The 23688-nt window shown below is 43.4% G+C and overlaps 1 protein-coding gene across 3 annotated transcripts in view; it reads right to left on the bottom strand.

The window, feature by feature from the left end:
- Positions 1–23688, bottom strand: part of LOC137529111 (uncharacterized) — a 109880-nt gene that overhangs the window by 20300 nt on the left and 65892 nt on the right. For all 3 annotated transcript variants that reach the window (XM_068251089.1, XM_068251090.1, XM_068251087.1), the window contains 5 exons: positions 13792–13908; positions 9598–9708; positions 7329–7445; positions 1983–2112; positions 1794–1849 (listed from right to left, as the gene is read on the bottom strand). In XM_068251089.1, coding sequence (XP_068107190.1) covers positions 1794–1849; positions 1983–2112; positions 7329–7445; positions 9598–9708; positions 13792–13908 — 531 coding nt within the window. The remainder of the gene's footprint in view (positions 1–1793; positions 1850–1982; positions 2113–7328; positions 7446–9597; positions 9709–13791; positions 13909–23688) is intronic.

The raw sequence follows: 23688 nt of genomic DNA, 5'->3' as shown, positions 1-23688 counted from the left end.
TTTAAACTGACTGCTGTACCGCCACATATTTCATATATGGCAAATGTGGCCGATTCAGCCATCACTAGTGAAAATCCCGGATCCGCAAACAAGTGATCATGTTTGCACCACATAAACTGCCCATCACTGTTTGCATAGAGTAAGAATACTGGATAGCCTTTGTAGCAGAGCACATTTTCTTCTGCTTTCCACACAGGAAAAGGAAACCGTTATTTCTCTATGCACATGATGAATGATAATCATGCAAATTTGACCACAGGAAATGGAAAACGTTATTTCTCTATGCATGTGCTGAATGATAATCATCCAAGTCTTGTGAAAAAAGAGCTATGTGGTGATCATACACAAGCGATCAGCCCTCTAGCAAAAGCCTAACAAAGTTCCGGCATGAATAAATAAGCAAACTCTGCATGAAAGAAAACAAGCCATGGGAACAAACCATATCTCTGCTCTGCTAAGGCTTGGTAGATACAATATTCATCATACAGAATATCTACCAGCGCTTATAAATAAAATAATCTACTAAATAAACCTTTCAGGTGTTCGGGCTGGTGCACACCAAGAGCGGTTGAGCGTTTCTTTAAAACATTTGCAGGCTGTAAACCGCTTGGCTAATGTATTTCAATGGGATGGTGCACGCTAGAGCAGTTCGTTTTTTCCACAAATGCAAACTCGGGTCCTTCAGCATTTTTGCTTATTTCTGCCTCAATGTTAAGTATAGGAAAGTGGAAAACCGCTCTGAAAAACACTAGATAAGAGCTGTTTTCCAAGAGTTTTTGTTACAGAAGCTGTTCAGTTACAGCTTTACTGTAACAAAATATAAAATCTGCTACACAAAAAAACGCTCCAAAAACACTAGGCATGTTTAGAAAATCTCTCTAAACATGCATAGAAAAACTCTGAAAAACAGCTTCAAAAAACGCTAGTGTTTGCGGATCTGCTAGCGGTTTTTGGTGTGCACTGGCCCTTAATGATCTAGCACAGGCCCGGATTTACCTCACAGGAGCCTATAGGCACAGATGTCCTGGCGCCGTAAACTTTGCCCTTCATGAACCTACAAACCCCCACTGAACCACAACGCAAGTGTACTGGCTGTCAGATGTCCCTTAGTATTAGGTAGCTAGAGGAACCTCAGTATTAAGTAGCTAGAGGTGCCCCTGACTGAAGGGAGATCTCGCCAGTGGAATGCAGAGAGCAGGGTGAGTAGCCTCTCATTTATACTCTCAGCAGGACTCTGCATAGGGAAGGAGGGAGGCACTCAGAGAGGAGAGTGAGACGCCTTTCCAACATCAGGCGCCTGTAGGCACGTGCCTACAGTGCCTTATGGTAAATCCGGCCCTTATCTTGCAAGAGTCTATATTCTACCACCACAAACTGCTCCTTGCATATTAGGAAATATGAAAAATGAATCCTAATCCTTTTTTTGAGTAGATCCAAACTATGCCTAACTTCCCGTCACAAGAACCCCCATACAGCAGCCACTACAGGGGATATTATAACTAGGATTACTGAAATGCATAAAATTGGAAGTCTTGGGATTTTATTCTGAATGTTTAGGAATCCTAGACTGTTGAAGTAAAAATTTCTCTTGATCCATACATAATAAAGTATTTTAGTTCTATGTTAGGATTAGGTTACTTATAAAGTGTGTTTGGCAAGGGGTGTGCTGGGATGTTCACTGTCAACAAGAATGGATTGCCCAGAGTTCTGTTATAATAAAACTGGGGATGGAAGATCATTAGCTTGAACAGAGTGCTGAAGAATGTCCTGACATGCACATGCATAGAACTTACGGTATGTGCTTCAGCCCTTCTGTCAGGTGTAACATCTAGGTTGCTGTTATCTTTATCTAAAAGAAAAATATGAAGAGCAGAGTTACCCTCTTCTAACTTTTTACTAAAAATGTCTAATTGTTTCCTTGTATGAATAAATATATATTTACAACCTATTTTCAGCTATTAGCTGAGAAGAACACTTCTTACTCTTTTCTTTCTTCTTCTTTTTTGGTATAAACGACCTGAAGCCATCACTTTCAAGGAAATCATTAGTGTCTCCCTGGCTGTCTTCCCCAGACTGCTCTTCTGTCCCAGAATCTTCAGTAGAAACCTCCTCCTGTGATTTTAGATTAGAGAAGTTGGAGAATTAAAATGTACCGAGGAGAAATGTGACATTATGAGAAAAATGTGTATGTACAGTGCCAAATATATTAATAACTAGGCTGTGTTTCTTTTTCTGCATGAAAGGGTTAAACTTCAGACATGCAAGTGACATTATGTCTCTTGTTGGACTATATGAGGAATTACAGCCATAAAACATTTTCATGCAGATAACAAATTCTGAGAGCAGGGGATAGATAAAAAAAAAGGTCAAAAAGTTCATATATTTTAGCTCTGGGATACTGTATAGGCTGCCATTGAGCAGAGACAATACAACAGTAAATTGACTGTGTAAATGTTTAAACATAAAATAAAACCATGGGATATCTAAAAAGTCATTTTTTTAGGATTAGGTGGATAGAAACAATTCATTGTTCGCTGTCTACATAAACTGTAAGTCTTTTTCAGCTAGCTGCTCCCATCTAATAGTTTTGCATTTCATGTTAATGTATATGCACAGCTTCTGTTTTGGGTACAAGGTGCGTTTGTTGTCTCGGGGAAGGGGGGGGGGGGGCTCAGCGCATCTCTGTAAGTGTACCAATCAGAGGCGACCTAGTGATGCGCTGATCTAAATACCTTCTTTTGTATTTTGAATTTCAATTCATGTCGCATCCAGGTTATGCATATGCGTGGTTTTAATTTAGTTAGAGCTAGGGCCCCTACCAGCCGAGGATGACCTCATCGTGGTGGGAGGGTCGAGTACTTGATAATTTGCATGCAAGCTATTATGGAAACTAACATCCTCCAGTGGTAGTCAAGTGCATCTCATTTGAATGCAGGATGTGTCTACAAGTAGTCCTTGCACGCTTCCTGCTGGTAGTCATTTGAATGATTTGAATGCAGTCTGTCCGACTCCTAAGTAGCGCTGTCCATTGTTCCCTGGATAGAAACAATTGTTTATCTCATCAGTTTATTTTCACCACGAGTTCACTTTAAAGTGAGACTGAAGCGAAAGTAAACTTATGAGACAATGAATTGTATGAGTAGTACAGCTAAGAAATTGAACATTAATACACAGGACAGTAACGCTGGGCATACACGGTACGTTTTCTACCATGTAATCGAGCCGCTGATGGCTCGATTGATAATTTCCGACGTGTCCAATACCCCGCCGGATCGATTCCACGCTCGATACCGGCGGGTAGGACAAAAGAAGGAACTAGCAGAAGATAAGGAAGCGCCCGCGGGAACGAGCAGGAATCGATCTGGGTGCCCGCGGGATGCACCGGAATCGAGCCGGTAGAAAACGTACCGTGTATGCCCAGCATAAGAGTTAAAGGACTTACGAGGCGAATTGCTTAAAAAATGTTATGTACCTCATTGCTAAAGCAGACCTCAGGGCAGACGAACAGCACCTTCCTTTTCACGATCAGGTGCTTTATCAGGCTAATCCAGGTTACATTGCAGCTCCCGACCCTCCACAGGGTCGCCCTAGCAGAATCGCCGCTTTAAAAATCCAACTCCTGCGCAGCTCGCATAGCCGTGGCCGCGCAGGATTACAGCCCCGCTCGTGAGCAGGTACTCACTCGTTCAGCGCTTGTATTCTCTGCTGAGGGGGCGCGGCTGGCTGGCAGTGTAGTTCGTCATGTGGGTGGTCATGTGGAGCCGCCCACATGACGTATAGTAGAGCGCACGGAGTGAGGGCGGACACGAGCGGGGCTGTAATCCTGCGCGGCCACGGCTATGCGAGCTGCGCAGGCGTTGGATTTTTAAAGCGGCGATTCTGCTAGGGCGACCCTGTGGAGGGTCGGGAGCTGCAATGTAACCTGGATTAGCCTGATAAAGCACCTGATCGTGAAAAGGAAGGTGCTGTTCGTCTGCCCTGAGGTCTGCTTTAGCAATGAGGTACATAACATTTTTTAAGCAATTCGCCTCGTAAGTCCTTTAAGAAACTTCAGTTGTTATCTATGCAAAAGAGCTTCTCTGAGCTCTACCACCCAACTTGGGTTGGCTACAATACTGTTTTCTGGAGCACTATACATCAAAGAAACAGTGACACAGCTTCAGATAAGGTTTTTACTGTTTAATGTTCATTAGAGTCACTAGCTCCGCAAACCATAGTCTGTATTTTAAACTGTAAAACAGAGCAAACTGCAAATATGACAATATGATGCAATGCTATATAAAAAAAGCTATATAACTGAAAATAAAAATATGAGACTTTTTTTTTTTTGCTACTGATATTCTATTCCGTATCCATACTACACATACAATTCATTATATCATAAGTTGTTTTTTTTTTTTTTTTTGCTTCAGTGTCAACCACTTAAAGGGACACTTAAGTCAAACAAAAAAAATGAGTTTTACTCACCTAGGACTTCCAATAGCCCCCTGCAGCTGTCCGGTGCCTTCGCCGTCTCCCTCCGATCCTCCTGGCCCCGCCGGCAGCCACTTCCTGTTTCGGTGACAGGAGCTGACAGGCTGGGGACGCGAGTGATTCTTCGCATTCCTGGCCACAATAGCGCCATCTATGCTACTATAGCATATATCATATACCATATAGCAGCATAGAGGGTGCTAATGTGTCTGGGAACGCGAAGAATCACTCGCGTCCCCAGCCTGTCAGCTCCTGTCACCGAAACAGGAAGTGGCTGCCAGTGAGGCCAGGAAGATCGGAGGGAGACGGCGAGGGCACCGGACAGCTGCAGGGGGCTATTGGAAGCTCTAGGTGAGTAAAACTCATTTTTTTTGTTTGACTTAAGTGTCCCTTTAAGGACCGGCCGAGTTTTGGCAGATCTGTGCTGCGTGGGCTTTTCAGCCCGCAGCAAAGATCGGGTAATAGGCAGGGCGATCAGACAGCCCCCCTTTACTTCCGTCCTGCGCATTGAAGGATAGGCTTCCGCCTATCAGATGCTGGCGATCCCCGGCCAATCACGGGCCGGGGATCGCCGATCTGCCTTACGCGTATGATGTAAACAGCGGGGATTTCTTCCCCGCTTGTTTACATTTTGCCGGCGAGCCGCGATCGGCGGCTCTCCGGCTGTTCACGGAGACACCCTCCGTGAACTGACATGGTTCCATGGTAACCCACTTAAGACCTGCTGACGCCTATGGGCGTTAGCTGGTCGTTAAGTGGTTTTAAAGAGAACCTGTAGTCAAAAAAAGGGCCCTTGAGCGGTACTTACTTCGGGGAGGGGGAAGCCTCTGGATCCGATTGAGGCTTTCCCTGTCCTCCTCCGTCCCACGGTGGTCTCTCCAGGCCGCTCAAACGGCAGCCATGTAAATATTTACCTTCTCCCGCTCCAGCGCAGGCGCAGTAGCGGCTCTCGCTTCGGATCAGGCAGAACTAGCCGATCCCAGTTGGGTCCACTCTTCTGCACAGACGCAAGTCGCCTGCGCAGTAGAGCGGACCCGACTGGGATCAGCTAGTTCTGCCTGATCCAAGCCGAGAGCCACTACTGCGCCTGCTCTGGAGCTGGGGAAGGTAAATATTGCAGGCGCTACTGCGCTTGCACCACAGCCTGAAAATTTGTTGTCTGTGGCTTCGGAGACGCCTAGAGAGACCACCGTGGAACTGAGGAGGACGGTGGAACCCTTTTTGGATCCAAAGGCTTCCCCCTCCAGAGGTAAGTACCCCCAGGGGCCATTTTTTCAGTACAGGTTCTCTTTAAGTTACTGAATTTATGAAGCCAATGACATCAATATTGACACACACCCACTTACCGTCACATCAAGTATAGAACTCCCAGGGAACTGAACACTAATCATTAAGCAATTATTTTCTCTATTCCAAGTCACTGTACTGCTAACAAGCTCATGCATACATGGTTCTTTTAGTTACTACTGTTGTTGTTTTACTATTCTTTTATCTATCAGTGGTCTTTTCAAGTGCACGTCTGTCTACATTTTGACTGTTAAACCCAGAGTTCACCCTCTGTTTTTATCATTTATTTGAATATTAGTGTTTAAGCAGCAGGCTGTGACTCTTTGCAGCCGTTATAATGCAAACACTAAATATGTCTGGGATTTTTTATTATAATGCAACTTCCAGCCACGGGAGCACGATCAGGGTGCACACTGCTCGGGGCAGCGCATGTGCATTTTTTTAACCTTTAGCTTCCCTTTAACACCTAAAACTTCCACTTCACTGAGAAGCTAATTAATAAGAATCCGCGTTGCCAAGGTGTATAGCTGAATAAACAATGCAGACAAGCTTCTGCTGTATACCAGTTTTTATTCTGTGTGCATCCAACCATTTGTTTGCATGTAAAGGGACTTAATCATCTGGATAAGGGTGGCTATCTGGTCACCCCCATATTACAGGGTTAACCAGATAGCACAATGGCTATCTGGTCACCCCCATATCACAAGGTTAACCAGATAGCACAATGAGCCTGATTTTATTACTTCCAACTCCAGGCTCAGTTCACACCATGCCAGATGCAGCGGGAGTGGTACCTTATTGATACTCCACAGAGATGCTGTACAATGCTGGGGTCTGCTACCACTGCAGAGCAGATTCATACTATTCATTTGATTAGGTTGCTCATTCTTAACTCGTAGAAGCCACCTGGCACAACTTTTCACTGACCTGAGGAAGCAGGGTCAACTTGTGAAATGCGTAGTCTTCCCTTTGTGCAGTAAAAATCTTTCCCATTACGCAACATGTGCTGGATCATGAGACGCAAACAGAAGGAAGGTGGGAGCAGCACGCCACCACTGGGACAGGTGAGATACCAATGCTGTTATAGTGCAGGGGCCCCAGGGTGCACGTCAGAGTTAAGACGGGAGATCAGGGCTTAGAGGCCCTGGGGACTGGGTATGCGGGGGGGGACGGGGACCCGAGGTTACCTTTGCCGCAGGGCTCCATTGGGCTTTGAACCAGCCCTAGCCAGACTCTAAAGTCCTCATCATAGGAGCTCAGTAAGATCACACAGAACAGACCCGCTCCTCCTTCACGAGTCCATGCAGTGAGATACTCACCTATTCTGTGTTGCATCCCAGCACATACACCTTGCGGTTCTTTCTTACAAGAAAGAGCTTTTCAAAGTTATTATATTAGACACAGACTCTATTAAATAAGTTTATGTTACGTAAGAAATAAAAAAAAATAGACACCTAAGAAATTAATATACTTTCTTTTCACGTTCAAAGGCTATGTTTAGTTTGAAGGATTAACAAATAATTCCATATACAGTACCATAGTTTTATAATACCATCTAGATTACTTACATCACTGTCTGAAAATGTTTTATGAAACAGCTCTCTTTCATCGTCTTTGTACTTAAAAGGTGATAAGAAAAACACGGCTTCTGGGTCTTGATGATCTTTGATGAGGCCCAATAGTGTCTGCAAAAGAAGGAAAACTGTATGGTAATGAGACCCCTGTGTAAACACACAAACAGAAGAAAGGACAAGGGTGTCTAACAGCGCACAAGAATCGCAGAGATTGATGTAAGCCATGAAAGAAAAATGCAACGAAAGTCAAACTCTACAACTATGTTCTATAAAGGCAGAAAGGCTGCAGTGAGCTAGAAATCAGGGTTTCTCAACATTTTATTGTTATGTACCCCTTTTAAAGCCCTGTACTCACCAAGTACCCCCTAGCATAGTAAACATTATCACAAGTACCCCTTGAAAAATATATATTTATTCGTAGTACATGATAATTGGTTCTAAACAATTTCCAAGCATTACTATTGCTTTTAATTAGCTAAAATACTAATTTGGCATTGTTTAAATAAGTTTTATCATCTTCTAAACCTCTAAATTTGTTATTCTTGGTTAAGTTTTTCAAGCCCGAGTACCCCCTGGAACCATCATAAGTACCCCCTGGGGTACGCGTACCACACGTTGAGAACCTAGGAGCTAGATCATAGGTTCTCAACATGCGGTACGCGTACCCCAGGGGGTACTTCTGATGGGTCCAGGGGGTACTCGGGCTTGATATACTTAACCAAGAATAACAAATTTAGAGATTTAGAAAATTATAATTCTTATTTAAACAACACATTTAGTATTTTAGCTAATTAAAAGCAATAATAAATGCTTGCACATTGTTTAGAACCAATTATCATGTACTACGATTAAATATATATTTGTCAAGGGGTACTTGTGATCATGTTTACTATGCTAGGGGGTACTCGATGAGTACAGGGTTTTAAAAGGGGTACACACTAATAAAATGTTGAGAAACACTGAGCTAGATGATTAAGAATGAGTGGTTGTAGCAAAGCATTAGCTTCACTGTGTAGGCAGCGGAGTGGGGGAATCCAAACATGGCCAGTATCTTAAAATACCAAAGGCAGCAAGCTGGCCATATGACAAATACTATGTATTAATCATGGACATTTAAGGACAAAAGCATGTTATATCCCTATTTTAAAGAAAAAGAGAAAATGTGTCCCTTAAAGCGGACCTGAACTCAGGACGTCCCTTTCTGCTCTTAAAGATACGCAACTGCATAATAACATTTAAACAAAAAACATTTCTTTGTTACAGTTGATACAAATCCCACAATAAATCTGCACTATTTCTACTTCCTGATTCATGGAAGCAGACATTTTGTAAACATCCTGTGCTTTCAGATTAGCTTATCTGCCATCTCTCAGTCAGGTGATACTGGGGAGAGATCAAATTACAATTTGCAATTAAACACAGATGAGGGGGAATTAGATGGGCTCAACTCTCTACAGGGTGCATTTCTCTGTTTTCCTTCTGTCCTGTGCAAGAGTTCAGGTCCACTTTAATCAACAATCAGTTTAAGACACTTGTAGTCCTACTTTACCCAAATGATACACTCTAGCTATAGGAAGGACACACACACACACACACACACACACACACACACACACACACACTCTAGCTATAGGAAGGACACACACACACGCACACACAGGTGTTGATAATAGGTAGCAAACTCCTACCCTGAGAATTCCAGCTCTAGTCAATTCATAGCTGGTAAATGGAAGTAGAAAGATCCGTTTTAACAAAATTCAAATACAAAAAGATCATTTGAAGCACTCATACAGTATATATTGAATTTGTAGCACGTCAGTGAATGTGGAGTTTACCTTTAAAGGGTACCCGAGATGGCGTAAAAGGAAGAAATAATACATTCTGGGGCTTCCTCCAGGCTGATTGGTCCCTCATCATTCTTCTGCGCTACCTGGATCCTCAGCAATTTGCCCCGGAAAATCCTCCAGTCGGGGCACTCCGGCTGCGTGCGCTCCCACCGTCTCGCTCCCATGGCCAGGAGCGTACTGTGCAGACGCAGAACACTCCCGGCCAGGTTGCGAATGCGCAGTACACCCTGGACCAGAAGGACTTTCCAGGGCAAACTATGGAGGATCCGATCCAGGCGGCACATGGTGGCGAGGGACCGATCAGCCAGGAGGGAACTGGATGAAGCTCCAGGTATGTATAATTTATTCCTTTTATGCCATCACAGGTTCTCTTTAATGTCCAATGCAACCTTTTATATTTTTCTTTAACCACTTACATCCAAGAACTTCTCTGGAGTGGTATTGATAGTTTCGAAGAACTGGCTGTCTCCTTCTGTTTCTGCTTCTGTCTTCTGGAGTTCATGACTGACTATGTAATCCTGATGTTTCTGAAAAATAACAATTGTTTCAGGTCCCAACATGATGACATTTTGATTTCACACTTGTCAAAACTGCTTTTATTTCACATTACCACTTAAAGCTAATGTTAGTCAATAGGATCATTCACACTTAAAGAAAACCAGAGACGAAGCACCCTCATGTATTTTATTACATTTATCAGTGGGAACATGACAGTAAACACCTACCCTGCTTTTAGTTTTATTCTTCTCAGTCTAATCTATCTGTTATCAACTGTGATAAGAATCCACCGACTATTCAGTCGAGGTTTGACCTGGAATCATTATAGCTGAGTCACTCTTCTGTGGAGTCTTTTCAAGCCCAAGCCTTCCCCCTCCTGGATCAGATTTCCTGCTTTACATACTGAGAGCTCTGATGACATGGGAGGGGCTGCTGCTGCAGGAAAAATCTCTGTCTAACAGACAAGTGTGGCTGTGTGATCTGTGTGCTCTGTCTGTGCAGCCAGTCATCATTATTATCTACTGTATGCAGTTTCATTACTATGAGAGACACTTCCTAGAGGCAGCCACACCGCATACCAGAATATGAAGTTGAAAGCACACAGATGAAAGCCTGCAGCAGCCCTGCTTGTCTATAGTCTCATATAGCCTAGACAGCACATCCAGAACACCTCATAACCTGGAAGCAGAAGGAATATGAGCCGGCGGTCATATTGGATATTTCCTGGAGCAATCATGGATAAAAAGCACTCAAAAAGGCACACCAGAGTGGCAAAATTATCGTGTAGAGCATTTATTCTTTACAAGCTATCAACTGATATGTTTATTTTGTGTGAATCGTTCATCTCTGGTTCCCTTTAAATGCGATTTTCACATACAGGAAATAACCTTACAACCCTGCTGTAACGATTGTGGAATTCTCTCCGTGGTCAGCGCACAAGACGTGCGCTGACACTGCGGAAATCCTCCACAAGCATATAATTTGCGGGAACCCAGCAGAAGTTGCAATGCACCTGTAGAGGGAAATTCCTGTCGGCAGGTGGAGCTGTGGAGTGCAGAGGAACAGCTCCTCTGCCCTACCACACACGCCAGACAGGAATTGTATGAAGGGAAGAAACGCAATCGCAAGAGAGGCGATTGAGAATGAGCACAGAGACCGATTGTATGTGTGTGCACCAAACTAGTCGCCAACGCGCGACGGTGCACACACCACAGCAGATATGAAGTAGGAACGCGATCGCGAGAGGTGCGATACAGACGTGACACAAGGCTACAGCAAGGCGGAGCACGAGAGTAGCAAAGGCACAGCAAATCATACAATGAGGAGATAAGGAAAATAACAAACGCTAACTGAACGCGAACACCGCACTCATTCGCAACAGTGCACGCGTTCATGCGCGGTCTCCACGTGATAAGCACAATAGAGACAAGCACGCCTAACTAACCACCGACAGACAAACATGAAACAGAGGAAGCGAGCGCTTGCTTAATGGTTACCTCACCGAGCCTCCAGCAAGCGTTCGTAGCAGACAAGACAGACACACGAAAACAGGGACAAGCGAGAGATAGGATCCACAGCACTAGTGAAAAGAGGCCAGTGCGATCCAGGGAGACAGAGAGATGGAGATTAGATGGATCCACAGCCCTAGCGCTAGGCGAGTGCGATCCAGGCAAGACAGATAGAGGAGATAGCTGGTAGCAACTGCTGCTCCATCTATACTCCAAGAACAAAGATCAGAACGACCTCCTGTCGACCACCGCAGGGACAGGACGATCGCAACAGACAAACAAAACAGATATGCAATCCTAACTGCACAAGGGAACCTGCCGAGTGCAGTCCCAAGAATTACTCTTAAGCTAATCTTTCAAACAATGAGCAAGGCTGACACTCTCCAGAGTGTTTCACAGGAAGAATCCTTATGACCAGCCACTTACTGTGGGAAACATAGCTCTTTATAGAGCAAGCCCACAAGGGATGTGGCTAGGCAATCTGCATGACAAACGTAAGCAAATTCCTCAGCAGCAAGCTGCACAACTGACAAAAGGTCTCTCTTCCAGAGACCTGCAGAATGCAGACCTGAACAGTGGTCAAAAGGCTGCCTGCCTGCGCAGGCAGCCACGCGGATCCTCACACCTGCAGTATAACTTTGCACATCAAATATGCTTTCCCATTAACAAACATTAGGTACTATGACAAAAACATGTGCACTGTAACGCATACAGTGAAAAATTGTGTGCCAAACGTACCTGAAATATTATACGTTTTGTTGAGACACAAGCTGTAACTCCAACTAAAAGAGTCTGCTCTCATTTGGACAGTAGGGAGAAGGATAAGAAAGCCTGTAGTGTTATTAAAGCTGTCTGTATCCCTATTTGCCAGACTTATGCTAACTTCACTTTGTTGGTGACACCCGTTACAGCAGTACCACTGGTGTGTATATTCAGCAGAATGGCTGAAAAATGATAGGTTGCTAAAGAACACATAACATCCACATTTCCATGGGAAAACAGAATTCCCCTTAAAATTACCGTAAATACCGGTATATATTCTCAATATCTAATCTTGTTTCACTGATTATCGATTCCAGGTCATATCTGGATTACTATTTGTTTTAATTTAATGAATTTGACTAACTATAATAAAAATTATTAAGTAAAAGAACGAAAAAAGAACATTATATCTAATGGTTTTGTTACATTTATTACATGTTACAAATGTATTTCACCTGCTTAAATGTACAGTACAGCCAGGTCCAGAGGTTGGAGAAAACTAGAAAACATACTATATCCAGCAAACATGACATGGGAGTGTTTCAAACTGTGTCTGCAACTCTTCACTTGGGTCATACCAGACTTAGTGCATAATGTGAAAATGTTTTTTTAATAAATCTAGGATAACTTGGATTTATCATTAACATAAGGTCAGTAAACTTCAGAATTGGCTGGTGTTACCTAGTTGAGAAATGCAAACCTTCCCTTCTTTAAAGCGACAATTTTAAATAGAAATAACAAAATATAACATTTATATTTTCTCCTGGGGGAATCAGAGCTTCAGGGCTGTACCCACTTAGAGGGCTCTCCACGGGCGACCAAGAGCATTAGGTAACTTTTTCCAAAGACACCTTACTTACCTTACTACTGGCTTAAGCAGGGATTCAATCTCTGGTCAAATGCTTGAACCCTATCAGAGGCAACACCCTTAACCAGCAAGTTATCCAGCTGCTCATCTATAAATCAAATAAATCCAGTCCAGGTTTTTTGGATCTCTTTACAATGTTCTTCATCCTCACTAAATCAGGGCCGCTGTGACTTTTTGTGAAAGTTTATAGCTAGCAAAATCATACTTTTAAAGTATACCCGAGGTGACATGTGACATGATGAGATAGATATATGTATGTATAGTGCCTAGTGCTGTGTTCCTTTTTTTATTTCTTTCTCTGCCTCAAAGAGTTAAACATCAGGTGTGTAAGTGGCAGTTCCTGTCTGAGTCAGGACTGGGGCAGACTACAGTGTGACCCTCAATGATATGAAATTAAAACTATAAAACACTTTCCTTGCAGAAAATGTCTTCTGAGAGCAGGAAAGAGATAAAAAGGATCAATAGTTCATAGGTTTTTAGCTCTGGAATACTTCAATGAATGTGTCATTAAGCAAAAACAATACAACGGTAAAAACTTAAAAAGTAGATTTAAATATAAAATAAAACTGTGAAATGCCTTCCACAGGAGGATAGATACAATTTGTTTATTTCATTAGTTTATTTTCACCTCGGTGTCCTTTAAGATGCTAAAATTAAGATGCCCAAACAGAAATTAATATCTGCAAGTGTAACATGAAAGTGGAGAATCAGTTGTGAAATATTAGAGAAAAGTCCATCAAATCTATTTACTGCTATGTGCAGAGAATTTACATGTTGTAACACCTCTTCAACCTGCAAAAGATTATTCCACTGCCTTCAAACAACAGGTTGACACTTCTTTTTATACAGCAATACTCCCTCTGAGACAAAAAAACCCAAACATTTTATATCCTGTTGTAGTGGCAAACGGTGAAGTCCCTGCTCAGCCATGGTGCTCAGAAGAACTGTCTGCACAGCTTATGTTCAGTACTCACCTCATATATAGTATCATAGAAGCATTTAAATTCTTCAACACTTCTCTCTGTAATCCACAGCTTCGTATCCTCTTTAAATACACGTATCCTGTATGTGTGTCTGTTCTCAGTTGGACTCTGAAAGTATGAAAACAGGCAAACAGTGATATTGTAGGAAAATGTAAAAGGGAATATTAAATTACATCAATTACATCATGCCTGAACTAAATAAAACTAAGACATCAACTTAAAGCTGTATCCACACGATAACAGTTACAATGTCCAAAGCACCCTTCAACCATCACCTTTATTGCATGGCTTGGCTCTGCTGAACAACATGTGCTGCACTATGAGATGTGTTTACAGGGGGTTGGAGGGAAACAGGAGGTCTATGTTGTGGGGAATTGCAATAGAACTTGACCCAAAAATCTCACAGTTGATTAATATTTTCCCAAGCAAGGTTGGATGAGGAGAATGAGGGGATTCCTATAGGAACCTCAGAATGGAACCCCAAACAATCACAAATGATTGCTTCTGAAGAAAAACGAAGGGTAATTTACAAAGCTGGGAGCTTAGTGTGGTCATGACTGTCTAGGCAGCAGGTGAGTGTCATTGATACAGTATACAGAACAGCAAGCTATCATTGCACAACCCACAACCGGATCATTCGCAAGGCAAGCTATGAGGGAATATAGAGCCTAGTGGGTGTCTAGCGACCAGGCTGCTATCTCCTCTGGGGACATGTCCCAATTTACCAAAAATGTCAATGCAAGGAGAGCCATTGCTGCTTCCTTTCCTAGGGCCAAGTTTTCATCTTAATCTGTCCAACTACATCACTTCATGGTTGCATGTGAATAGGGGCTCACTCAATACATAGTAAATAATGAGACTAAGGAATGGCTTAAACAAATCTGGTAATACATGAGTGACTATTCACAGCGCTTCCCTGGCTTCGCTAACTCTGGGGGGCGGCCCGGGCAGTGGAAGGGAGGGAGAGGTCGGGCTGCCCTCCCCGTGGCTGACTCCCCCCTCCCTCACAGCACCCCCCTCCCTCAGGCTCAGGGCGGCTGGAGTCACCCCACCTGGTGCGGGTCGCACTCCCCGCACCTGCCTCACGACTCTAGTGAATACACAGCCTTACATAGAAGAAGCAGCCGCTATTTGTAAGACGCACGGGCGGGGAGGACTCACCTCTTCCCAGCGTGCGCTCCACTGACATCACTTCCTGCAGCGTTGCAGGAAGTGACGTCAGTGGAGCGCACGCTGGATCGAGGAAGAGGTGAGTCCTCCCCGCCCGTGCCTCTTACAAATAGCGGCTGCTTCTATGTAAGGCTGGAGGGGAGCGGAGGACGGGGGACCTAGGCGAGGGAGGGGGGGTCCGACCCCCCCTCCCCGCCGCTAGGCCCAATACCCCCGTCCTGCCAGCTACCCCTCCAGCTGGACGGGCGGATGCCGCCCCTGGAAATTTGCCGCCTGAGACAAAAGTTTCACCCCGCCTCATGAGCGGGCCGGCCCTGTGTAGCACATACAGTTCTGTTACTATATGGTACATACTTCAGATTTGCTTCTCATTTTTATTTCAGCATGTTATCTTACAGACTTTACCATACATTGGGCTTGATTCACAAAGCGGTGCTAACCTACTTACCATGTCTAAAGTCTTTAGACGTGCTAACCAGGGTGCTAAGTAGGTTAACACCGGATTTCTCAATCAGATCGCGCGCTAAGTTTGCGCGCGCAAACTTTTACGTGCGCAAAGTTTTATGCGCGCTAAGCCCCATAGGCTTTAATGGGCACTTCGCGCGGAGCGCCCTACGCTCTGTGCAGTGTGCGCGTAAAGTTTTATGCGCGAAAAGCTTGTTTAACAAAAGCTTGCTAACAGGTAGCACCGCTTTGTGAATCAAGCCCATTATGTTGTTGTCAGGATCTCTCCTGTAGCATGTTCTGTCGCTTGCAGTGGAGTTGCAACTGGGCAGTTCTGACTTGTCTGCTTGCATTCGGTTGTACATTCGCAATGAGTCTCATTGTCATTTGCGAATGCTCTGCAGTTCGGGGCAGCTTAGGATGCTGTCATCATTCCACCTATTGCTTGCTGCAGCTGAGCTGCGGCCAGATAGCCCTGGATTTCCTGCATGCATGTTGTTACATAATGCTGCATGTATTTCTTATGAAGGTCCTTTGCATTCACAGTCATCTAACAGATTAGACTAACTCAGGATTGAGTGATTACCATTCAGCTGTGTGGGAGTTTGCATGCCTGCACTCATTGGCTGAGGTCCACATAAAAGTCTGCCTCCCATTTTAGACCCCGCCCAACATAGCAGTCAGTACGCTGATCTGCTGGGTACTTTATCACTCTGTTATACAGTGGTGTGAAAAACTATTTGCCCCCTTCCTGATTTCTTATTCTTTTGCATGTTTGTCACACTTAAATGTTTCTGCTCATCAAAAACCGTTAACTATTAGTCAAAGATAACATAATTGAACACAAAATGCAGTTTTAAATGATGGTTTTTATTATTTAGTGAGAAAAAAAAACTCAAAACCTACATGGCCCTCTGTGAAAAAGAAATTGCCCCCTGAACCTAATAGCTTGTTGGGCCACCCTTAGTAGTAATAACTGCAATCAAGCGTTTGCAATAACTTGCAATGAGTCTTTTACAGCGCTCTGGAGGAATTTTGGCTCACTCATCTTTGCAGATTTGTTGTAATTCAGCTTTATTTGAGGGTTTTCTAGCATGAACCGCCTTTTTAAGGTCATGCCACAACATCTCAATAGGATTCAGGTCAGGACTTTGACTAGGCCACTCCAAAGTCTTCATTTTGTTTTTCTTCAGCCATTCAGGGGTGGATTTGCTGGTGTGTTTTGGGTCATTGTCCTGCTGCAGCACTAAAGATCGCTTCAGCTTGAGTTGACGAACAGATGGCCGGACATTCTCCTTCAGGATTTTTTGGTAGACAGTAGAATTCATGGTTCCATCTATCACAGCAAGCCTTCCAGGTCCTGAAGCAGCAAAACAACCCCAGACCATCACACTACCACCACCATATTTTACTGTTGGTATGATGTTCTTTTGCTGAAATGCTGTGTTACTTCTAAGCCAGATGTAACGGGACACACACCTTCTAAAAAAGTTAAACTTTTGTCTCGTCGGTCCACAAGGTATTTTCCAAAAAGTCTTGGCAATCATTGAGATGTTTTTTTTAGCAAAATTGAGACGAGCCTTAATGTTCTTTTTGCTTAAAAGTGGTTTGTGCCTTGGATATCTGCCATGCAGGCCGTTTTTGCCCAGTCTCTTTCTTACGGTGGAGTCGTGAACACTAACCTTAATTCTGCAGTTCTTTAGATGTTGTCCTGGGGTCTTTTGTGGCCTCTCGGATGAGTTTTCTCTGCGCTCTTGGGGTAATTTTGGTCGGCCGGCCACTCCTGGGAAGGTTCATCACTGTTCCATGTTTTTGCCATTTGTGGATAATGGCTCTCACTGTGGTTCGCTGGAGTCCCAAAGCTTTAGAAATAGCTTTATAACCTTTACCAGACTGATAGATCTCTCTCATTTGTTCCTGAATTTCTTTGGATCTTGGCATGATGTCTAGCTTTTGAGGTGCTTTTGGTCTACTTCTTTGTGTCAGATAGCTCCTATTTAAGTGATTTCTTGATTGAAACAGGTGTGGCAGTAATCAGGCCTGGGGGTGACTACAGGAATTAAACTCAGGTGTGATAAACCACAGTTAAGTTATTTTTTAACAAGGGGGGGGGGGGGCAATCACTTTTTCACACAGGGCCATGTAGGTTTGGAGTTTTTTTCTCACTAAATAATAAAAAACCATCATTTAAAACTGCATTTTGTGTTCAATTATGTTACCTTTGACTAATAGTTAATGGTTTTTGATGAGCAGAAACATTTAAGTGTGACAAACATGCAAAAGAATAAGAAATCAGGAAGGGGGCAAATAGTTTTTCACACCACTGTAGATCTGTTGATGTAGTTCAATGTGACCTTATTACTTGTGCTTTAGCTAGTTTCTTGATAAATATATATGCAGACTTGCTAATATATATTTATCTGTTAGTTGAGCCGTTATTTTTCTGTATTATTGTGTATTGCCTAGTTCCATGCTTGATGGACGTTCACTGCATCCGCGGTGGGTCAGTGAAGTACATTATCCTGATAGCTTGGATTCTGCCATCACCACGTTGGTGACTGGTAGTATTCCTGCTACTCTAGGCTCTGGGGACGTAACTATAGGCTGCTGTTGCTATTATTTACGTTCTTTCCTGTAGCCTTGCCTGTGTGGATGCTTGCTGGTGACTGTTGTTAGCCTGCTTGCTCTGCTTCTGTGGACGTGACTGTGAGCTGCGGTTGCTACTAGTTATGCTCCAATCTATAGTCCTGTCTTGTACCTGTCTGAGTGCTTGCTATCGCTAAGGCAGCGCAACATCGCACTGCGCTGCCATTGTGTCTTATTTGTAGCGATACCAGAAGCCCAGAGCTGCAGTTGCTCTGGGCAACCTGTGTAGCCTCTTCCATTATTCAGCTACCAGCCTTGTTGCTCTGGGTGGTCAAAGTATAACCCCCAGGCATTACAGTTGTCTTATGGACTTTAGTTATGAGCAATTAACTACTGAACACGTGATCTGGTAACCAAAAATTGGTCTGATCTAATTCATTTTTTCTCCTAACGTTTCTACTAGGTGATATTTTCACATATTATCAATGTCTTTTAAGCCACCAAAATTATCAATGTCTTTTAAGCACAAAAAGGAAAAACGGTTAATTGAATTAGGCCCATTATGGAATAAATGATTGCATGTAGGATTGTATGTAGGTGTAGTGATCATCTCAGGAAATATTATAGACTTTCTCCCACCGTTGTATTAGTCTCATTTTCATTTCAGCAGAGTGTTCAATGGCAAAACCTCTTCTAATAATATAATGTTCATAATTGGTCTGTAATTAAAGAAAAAGCAATGAAAAATCCAGAGTTTTGGGTGGGGCTAAAATGGGAAGACCACAATTCTAGAGTTCTCTTCATAGGGATGGGGTTCCATTAGTGAAAATGTTATTGTAGTTGTCTGCTTAAGCTACTTCAAACTTACTGAAAAATCCTAAGGTTTTGGCACTGAAGACATGGAGCACCACAGAAACTGTACTTCTGCTCAGCATTTTTCTTACGTTCTCTATGTATGAAAATCTATTGATAGCACAGTGGCTAAGGGAGTCTACTCATAAAGAACTAATATATTGCCAGATCTTTCTTCTCAACGTTCACCACTTCAAAACTGATCTATTTCTAAAGGAGCATTCTGATGTTTTATGTAGACAACCATGAACCCACTTTAATTACCCTAATGCTCCAATCAGAAACTCCATTTACTTGCATGGTGTAACAGGTTGGCAGCCATGATCACTACTTCACACAGCCCACTGACTTGCAACGTGACCGTGCACAGAACTGAACTCCTGGGTTTGGGCCCAGTGATGCTAGAAGTTTCTGGGTCACATTTATATATGTTTTTTTCTTTGCAAAGTAAAGTTTTAGCTTGCAATTGTGGATGAAGAGGTGAACTGTGTCTACAGTGTTTTTTAAATGTTCTTGAGGCAATTCAGTGATTTACAGTACAGATTTTTGTCTTTTTTTACTACAGTGCCGCCTGCAGGCCTAAAAATCACAGACATCCAGTACTGGCTTTTGGCCTTGTCTCTGGAGTACAGAGATTTCTCCTTATTCTCGGAATCTTTAAAAGTGATCACGCACAGCAGATAATGAAATACCTAAATTCTTTGCAATTTTATGTTGTTGAGCAATTATATTATTATTATTTAGTATTTATATAGCACCGACATCTTCTGCAGCACTGTATAGAGTATATTGTCTTGTCACTAACTGTCCCTCAGAGGGGTTCACAATCTAATCCATACCGTAGTCATATGTCTATTTATGTATCATGTAGTGTATGTATCGTAGTCTAGGGCCAATTTAGGGGGAAGCCAATTTACTTATCTGTATGTTTTTATGTACAGTATTGTGTTATTATTTAGTATTTATATAGCACCGACATCTTCCACAGTGCTTCCCGCGGACCTTCCTGGACCGCACGCATTGTCAATCTGGCCCGCCGCAGATGTCTGGATTCCTCCTATCCCGCCTCCTGAAGAAGCCGGTGGAGCCGGCGAAATCGATAGAGGACGCCACCCTCCTCCATGACGGCATCTGCCCAGGCGCACAGCCTCTCCTAAACCTTGGGCACCTCACACTTCCTCCCAGCCACCTGGACACAGTAAAAGCCCTGCAGGCATTCCATACATATGCCAGCCATCAATTGCCTATGACATCTGGTGGACCAGCTTGGTTCACACTGTGGACTTGCTGATGCGTAATGCTGAATGCTACCTATGCTTCTAACTACTGTACTATACCAGTTTGACACGCTGAAAGCTGCTGAGTAAGCCTCAATAGATGGTGTTTGTTTCCTGACGCAAGATTGTTTTCATGCCGAATTTTGCATAGATGCATAATATTTATCTGGCCGTTTACTGCTGATGGCTGCACAAACGCTTACCTGTTGACCTGCTGAGGATGCCTTGCTAAAGAATTCATGCAGGATTGTTTGCTTCTCAATTTCTATCAAGAGCTCATGTGTTTGGCTGGGAGTTGACGTGCATTGGCTTTTATACCCATCATATTCTGCTTGTGATCATTACAGACTCAGTGCAACAACAATGGATGAACTATACTTTTGTCTGCATTCATATGTGACAAATGCAAGAATCTTTAAATGGATTACTCAAATGGTGATTTATTTAATTCTCCCTAGCATGCTGGATTGCCTTTCTCTTTCCATTGAGATTTTTTGGCTGCGCAGCCTATGATTGAATCATGTGCACATGTGTCATTATGAGTCTCTTTGGGGAATGAGGGAACATTTGAGGGGATACCTGGGTTTAACGGGGGGATTGGTGGGGCAGATTGCTGACATGTGATTTTATCTTGTGCTTTTTAGAAGCTAATTAAGAAAGTTTTGCATTTTTTCACATTTTATTGTATTTATGCTCAACCGAATCATACCCCTTCTATTTCCTATCTCACAAGTTTTGTTATTTAGTATTTATATAGCACCTACATCTTCCACAGTGCTTCCCGTGGGCCTTCCTTGACTGCACGCATTGTCAATTTGGCACGCCGCGGATGTCTGGATTCTTCAAATTTCTCCCACCCTACAGAGTGGTGAGCGGGCGTTATGGAGAGGGTTAACTCACCTAATAGCCAATGAGTGCAGGCATGCAAACTTAATCAGGTCTCTATGGCAACAGCAGAGTCATGTGACACCTTCAGTACGTGCCAGCGAGTGATACAGAGAGAGAGCAATGTGGCCCACAGTTCGCATCCTGTGGCCCAGGCCGCTTAAAATTTGCCCAGGCTGATCTAGGGCTAATTTAGGGGGAAGTCAATTAACTTATCTGTATGTTTTTGAGATGGGAGGAAACCCACACTACAAAGGGGGATGTACAAACTCAGAGGAGATAGTGCCTATGGCTGGGATAAGAACCGGGGACCCAGTGCTGCAAGGTGAGAGAGCTAACCACTACGCCACCATGCTGCTGTATTTTACACAATATATCTCAGCTTCTGTAAGTTGCTCTTTTTATTCTCAATCATATTACTGATCTGTTAACAATTAACCTAGTTAGTTGTGAGAGGCGTTATTTAGCATTACATAATTTTTACACTCTTTTGTTGCCGCTAGGGTTGGTCACTGAGATGCAAATAATTACACATTGTTACAGAATTGTGCATATTTTTGGGGAAATGTATGTAGCAAGAAAATGCACCAATCAAATAAAGCCATGGTGAAATTCAATTGCTCCATTTTCAAGCTGCATAAATTTCCAATAAAATTTTGCAGAATTTTGCATCAGCTCAGACTTATTTGCATCTCACTGGCCATCCTTAGTTGTCCCAACTTTTTTGAGAAGTGCTTCTGAAATCAAATGTTTAAACTGCTAAAACAATACAATTTATCAGTTTTCAACATTTGCTATGTCATCTTCATAGTATATTAATTTACACACTGTATAGGTTTTAATAAATTGGAAGTCATCCCTTTCTGTTGCTACTTCCATTTTACAAATCACAAAAACTTTTAAAGTATTTAATAAATAAAATAACAAAATTGATATGTCCAGCAATAGCTGTCCAGAAGATGTCCTGAAGTGTAGTCATGGTGCAGTGTTTTGTTCTACTGTTTCTACCAGGGCAGTGGAGTCGGTACAAAAATCTCCAACTCCTCAGTTTATGAAACCTGCGACTCCAACTCCGAATCCGGGTGTTCCGACTCTGACTCCTCGACTCCAACTCCACAGCCCTGGTTTCTACAATAGAGACTGTGACGATAATGCCACTACTCAGATGACTGATTATTGGTGATCTGCGGAATCACCAAGAATACAGACGCTATACTCGATTATGTGTGATCCGCAGTATCACCAATAATGCCAGTATAGCAAGAACGAGAGCATAGCGTAAGTGTGTGTCTGGTGCCACCGTAATACTAATGGTTTTAGAGGACCTTACCACAGGAGTTAGTAAGGAACACTCAGGACACAAACAGAACAGACTAGACACAAGGCCCCCTAGTGGGGCTGGAAGGTACAGACAGAGAAATACGGTTCTAACGGTCACCTGAGGAGCAGGTGATTCAGACCTTACTGCAGTCTAAGAGATACAAATAACACGGATCTAGTGGTCACCTGTGGAGCAGGTGATTCAGACCTTACTGCAGTCTAAGAGATACAAATAACACGGATCTAGTGGTCACCTGTGGAGCAGGTGATTCAGACCTTACTGCAGTCTAAGAGATACAAATAACACAGATCTAGTGGTCACCTGTGGAGCAGGTGATTCAGACCTTACTGCAGTCTAAGAGATACAAATAACACGGATCTAATGGTCACCTGTGGAGCAGGTGATTCAGACCATACTGCAGTCTAAGAGATACAAATAACACGGATCTAATGGTCACCTGAGCGAGTGTAAGTGTTAAGGTGCGAACAGTAATACTGTGGGGACCGCCCCTGAAAGACAGGTGCAAGAGCAGATAGGAATACTGCTCAGCAACAAGTTCCTTCCGTAGTCTGGACTCTCCACGGGGAGGAGTCAGACAGGGAGAGGGAAGGACAGAACGTGAGTGACACCAATGGAGGAAGTGTCACTGACAGATCTGCGAACTATCTCCTAACAGGAGAGATAGTTCCCGAGGTCAGACAAGCCAGGTCGTAAACACACGGACAGATACAGTACAGATTCAGAAGGCAGAAGCGGAGTCTAGTAAACAGCAGACAAGCAGAAGGTCATAACAGATAATACAGTATAATTTCCTAACGCTAAGGTGTGAGATCCGTGGCCGTCAACACCTTTGGAACTATGCTAGAACACAGATACAGACAATTAGTACTTTAAGCTATCAACAGAATCTGGCTAAGTGTGGATCCCCGGCACCGGCCGGTTCTAGCACACTTTGGGATCTAACTATGGTCTGAGTGCTGACACACAAGCGTTCACGACGACAGACAAAGACAGAGTAACAACTCCAGGTTTAAATACTGACAGCAGATTCAAGCAGCCCCGCCCGAGGGGCTGAACCAACCTGCAAGGAAAATTGACAGGTGGAAGTCAGCTGACCACAAAGTCAGCTGATCTGTCTCCTCTGCCCATAAAGGTCCTTTAGCTCCATGTAAAGGTCCTTTTGCTCCATGCGCAGGCGTGTGGACCCAAGCTGCTGCAACAGAGATCCCCGTCCCTGCTGAGTCGGGAAGCGACACCCGGGATGGCTTGGCCAGAGAGGTGACATCAGGTGTGAAAGCAGCTGCGCTGCTTTCCACCACAGAGGTAACGTTTAAGATCGTTACAGAGACAAGG

The sequence above is a fragment of the Hyperolius riggenbachi genome, chromosome 8 (assembly GCF_040937935.1).
Source record: "Hyperolius riggenbachi isolate aHypRig1 chromosome 8, aHypRig1.pri, whole genome shotgun sequence".
Classification (NCBI taxonomy): domain Eukaryota; kingdom Metazoa; phylum Chordata; class Amphibia; order Anura; family Hyperoliidae; genus Hyperolius; species Hyperolius riggenbachi.
This window is presented reverse-complemented; position numbering and strand designations above follow the sequence as displayed.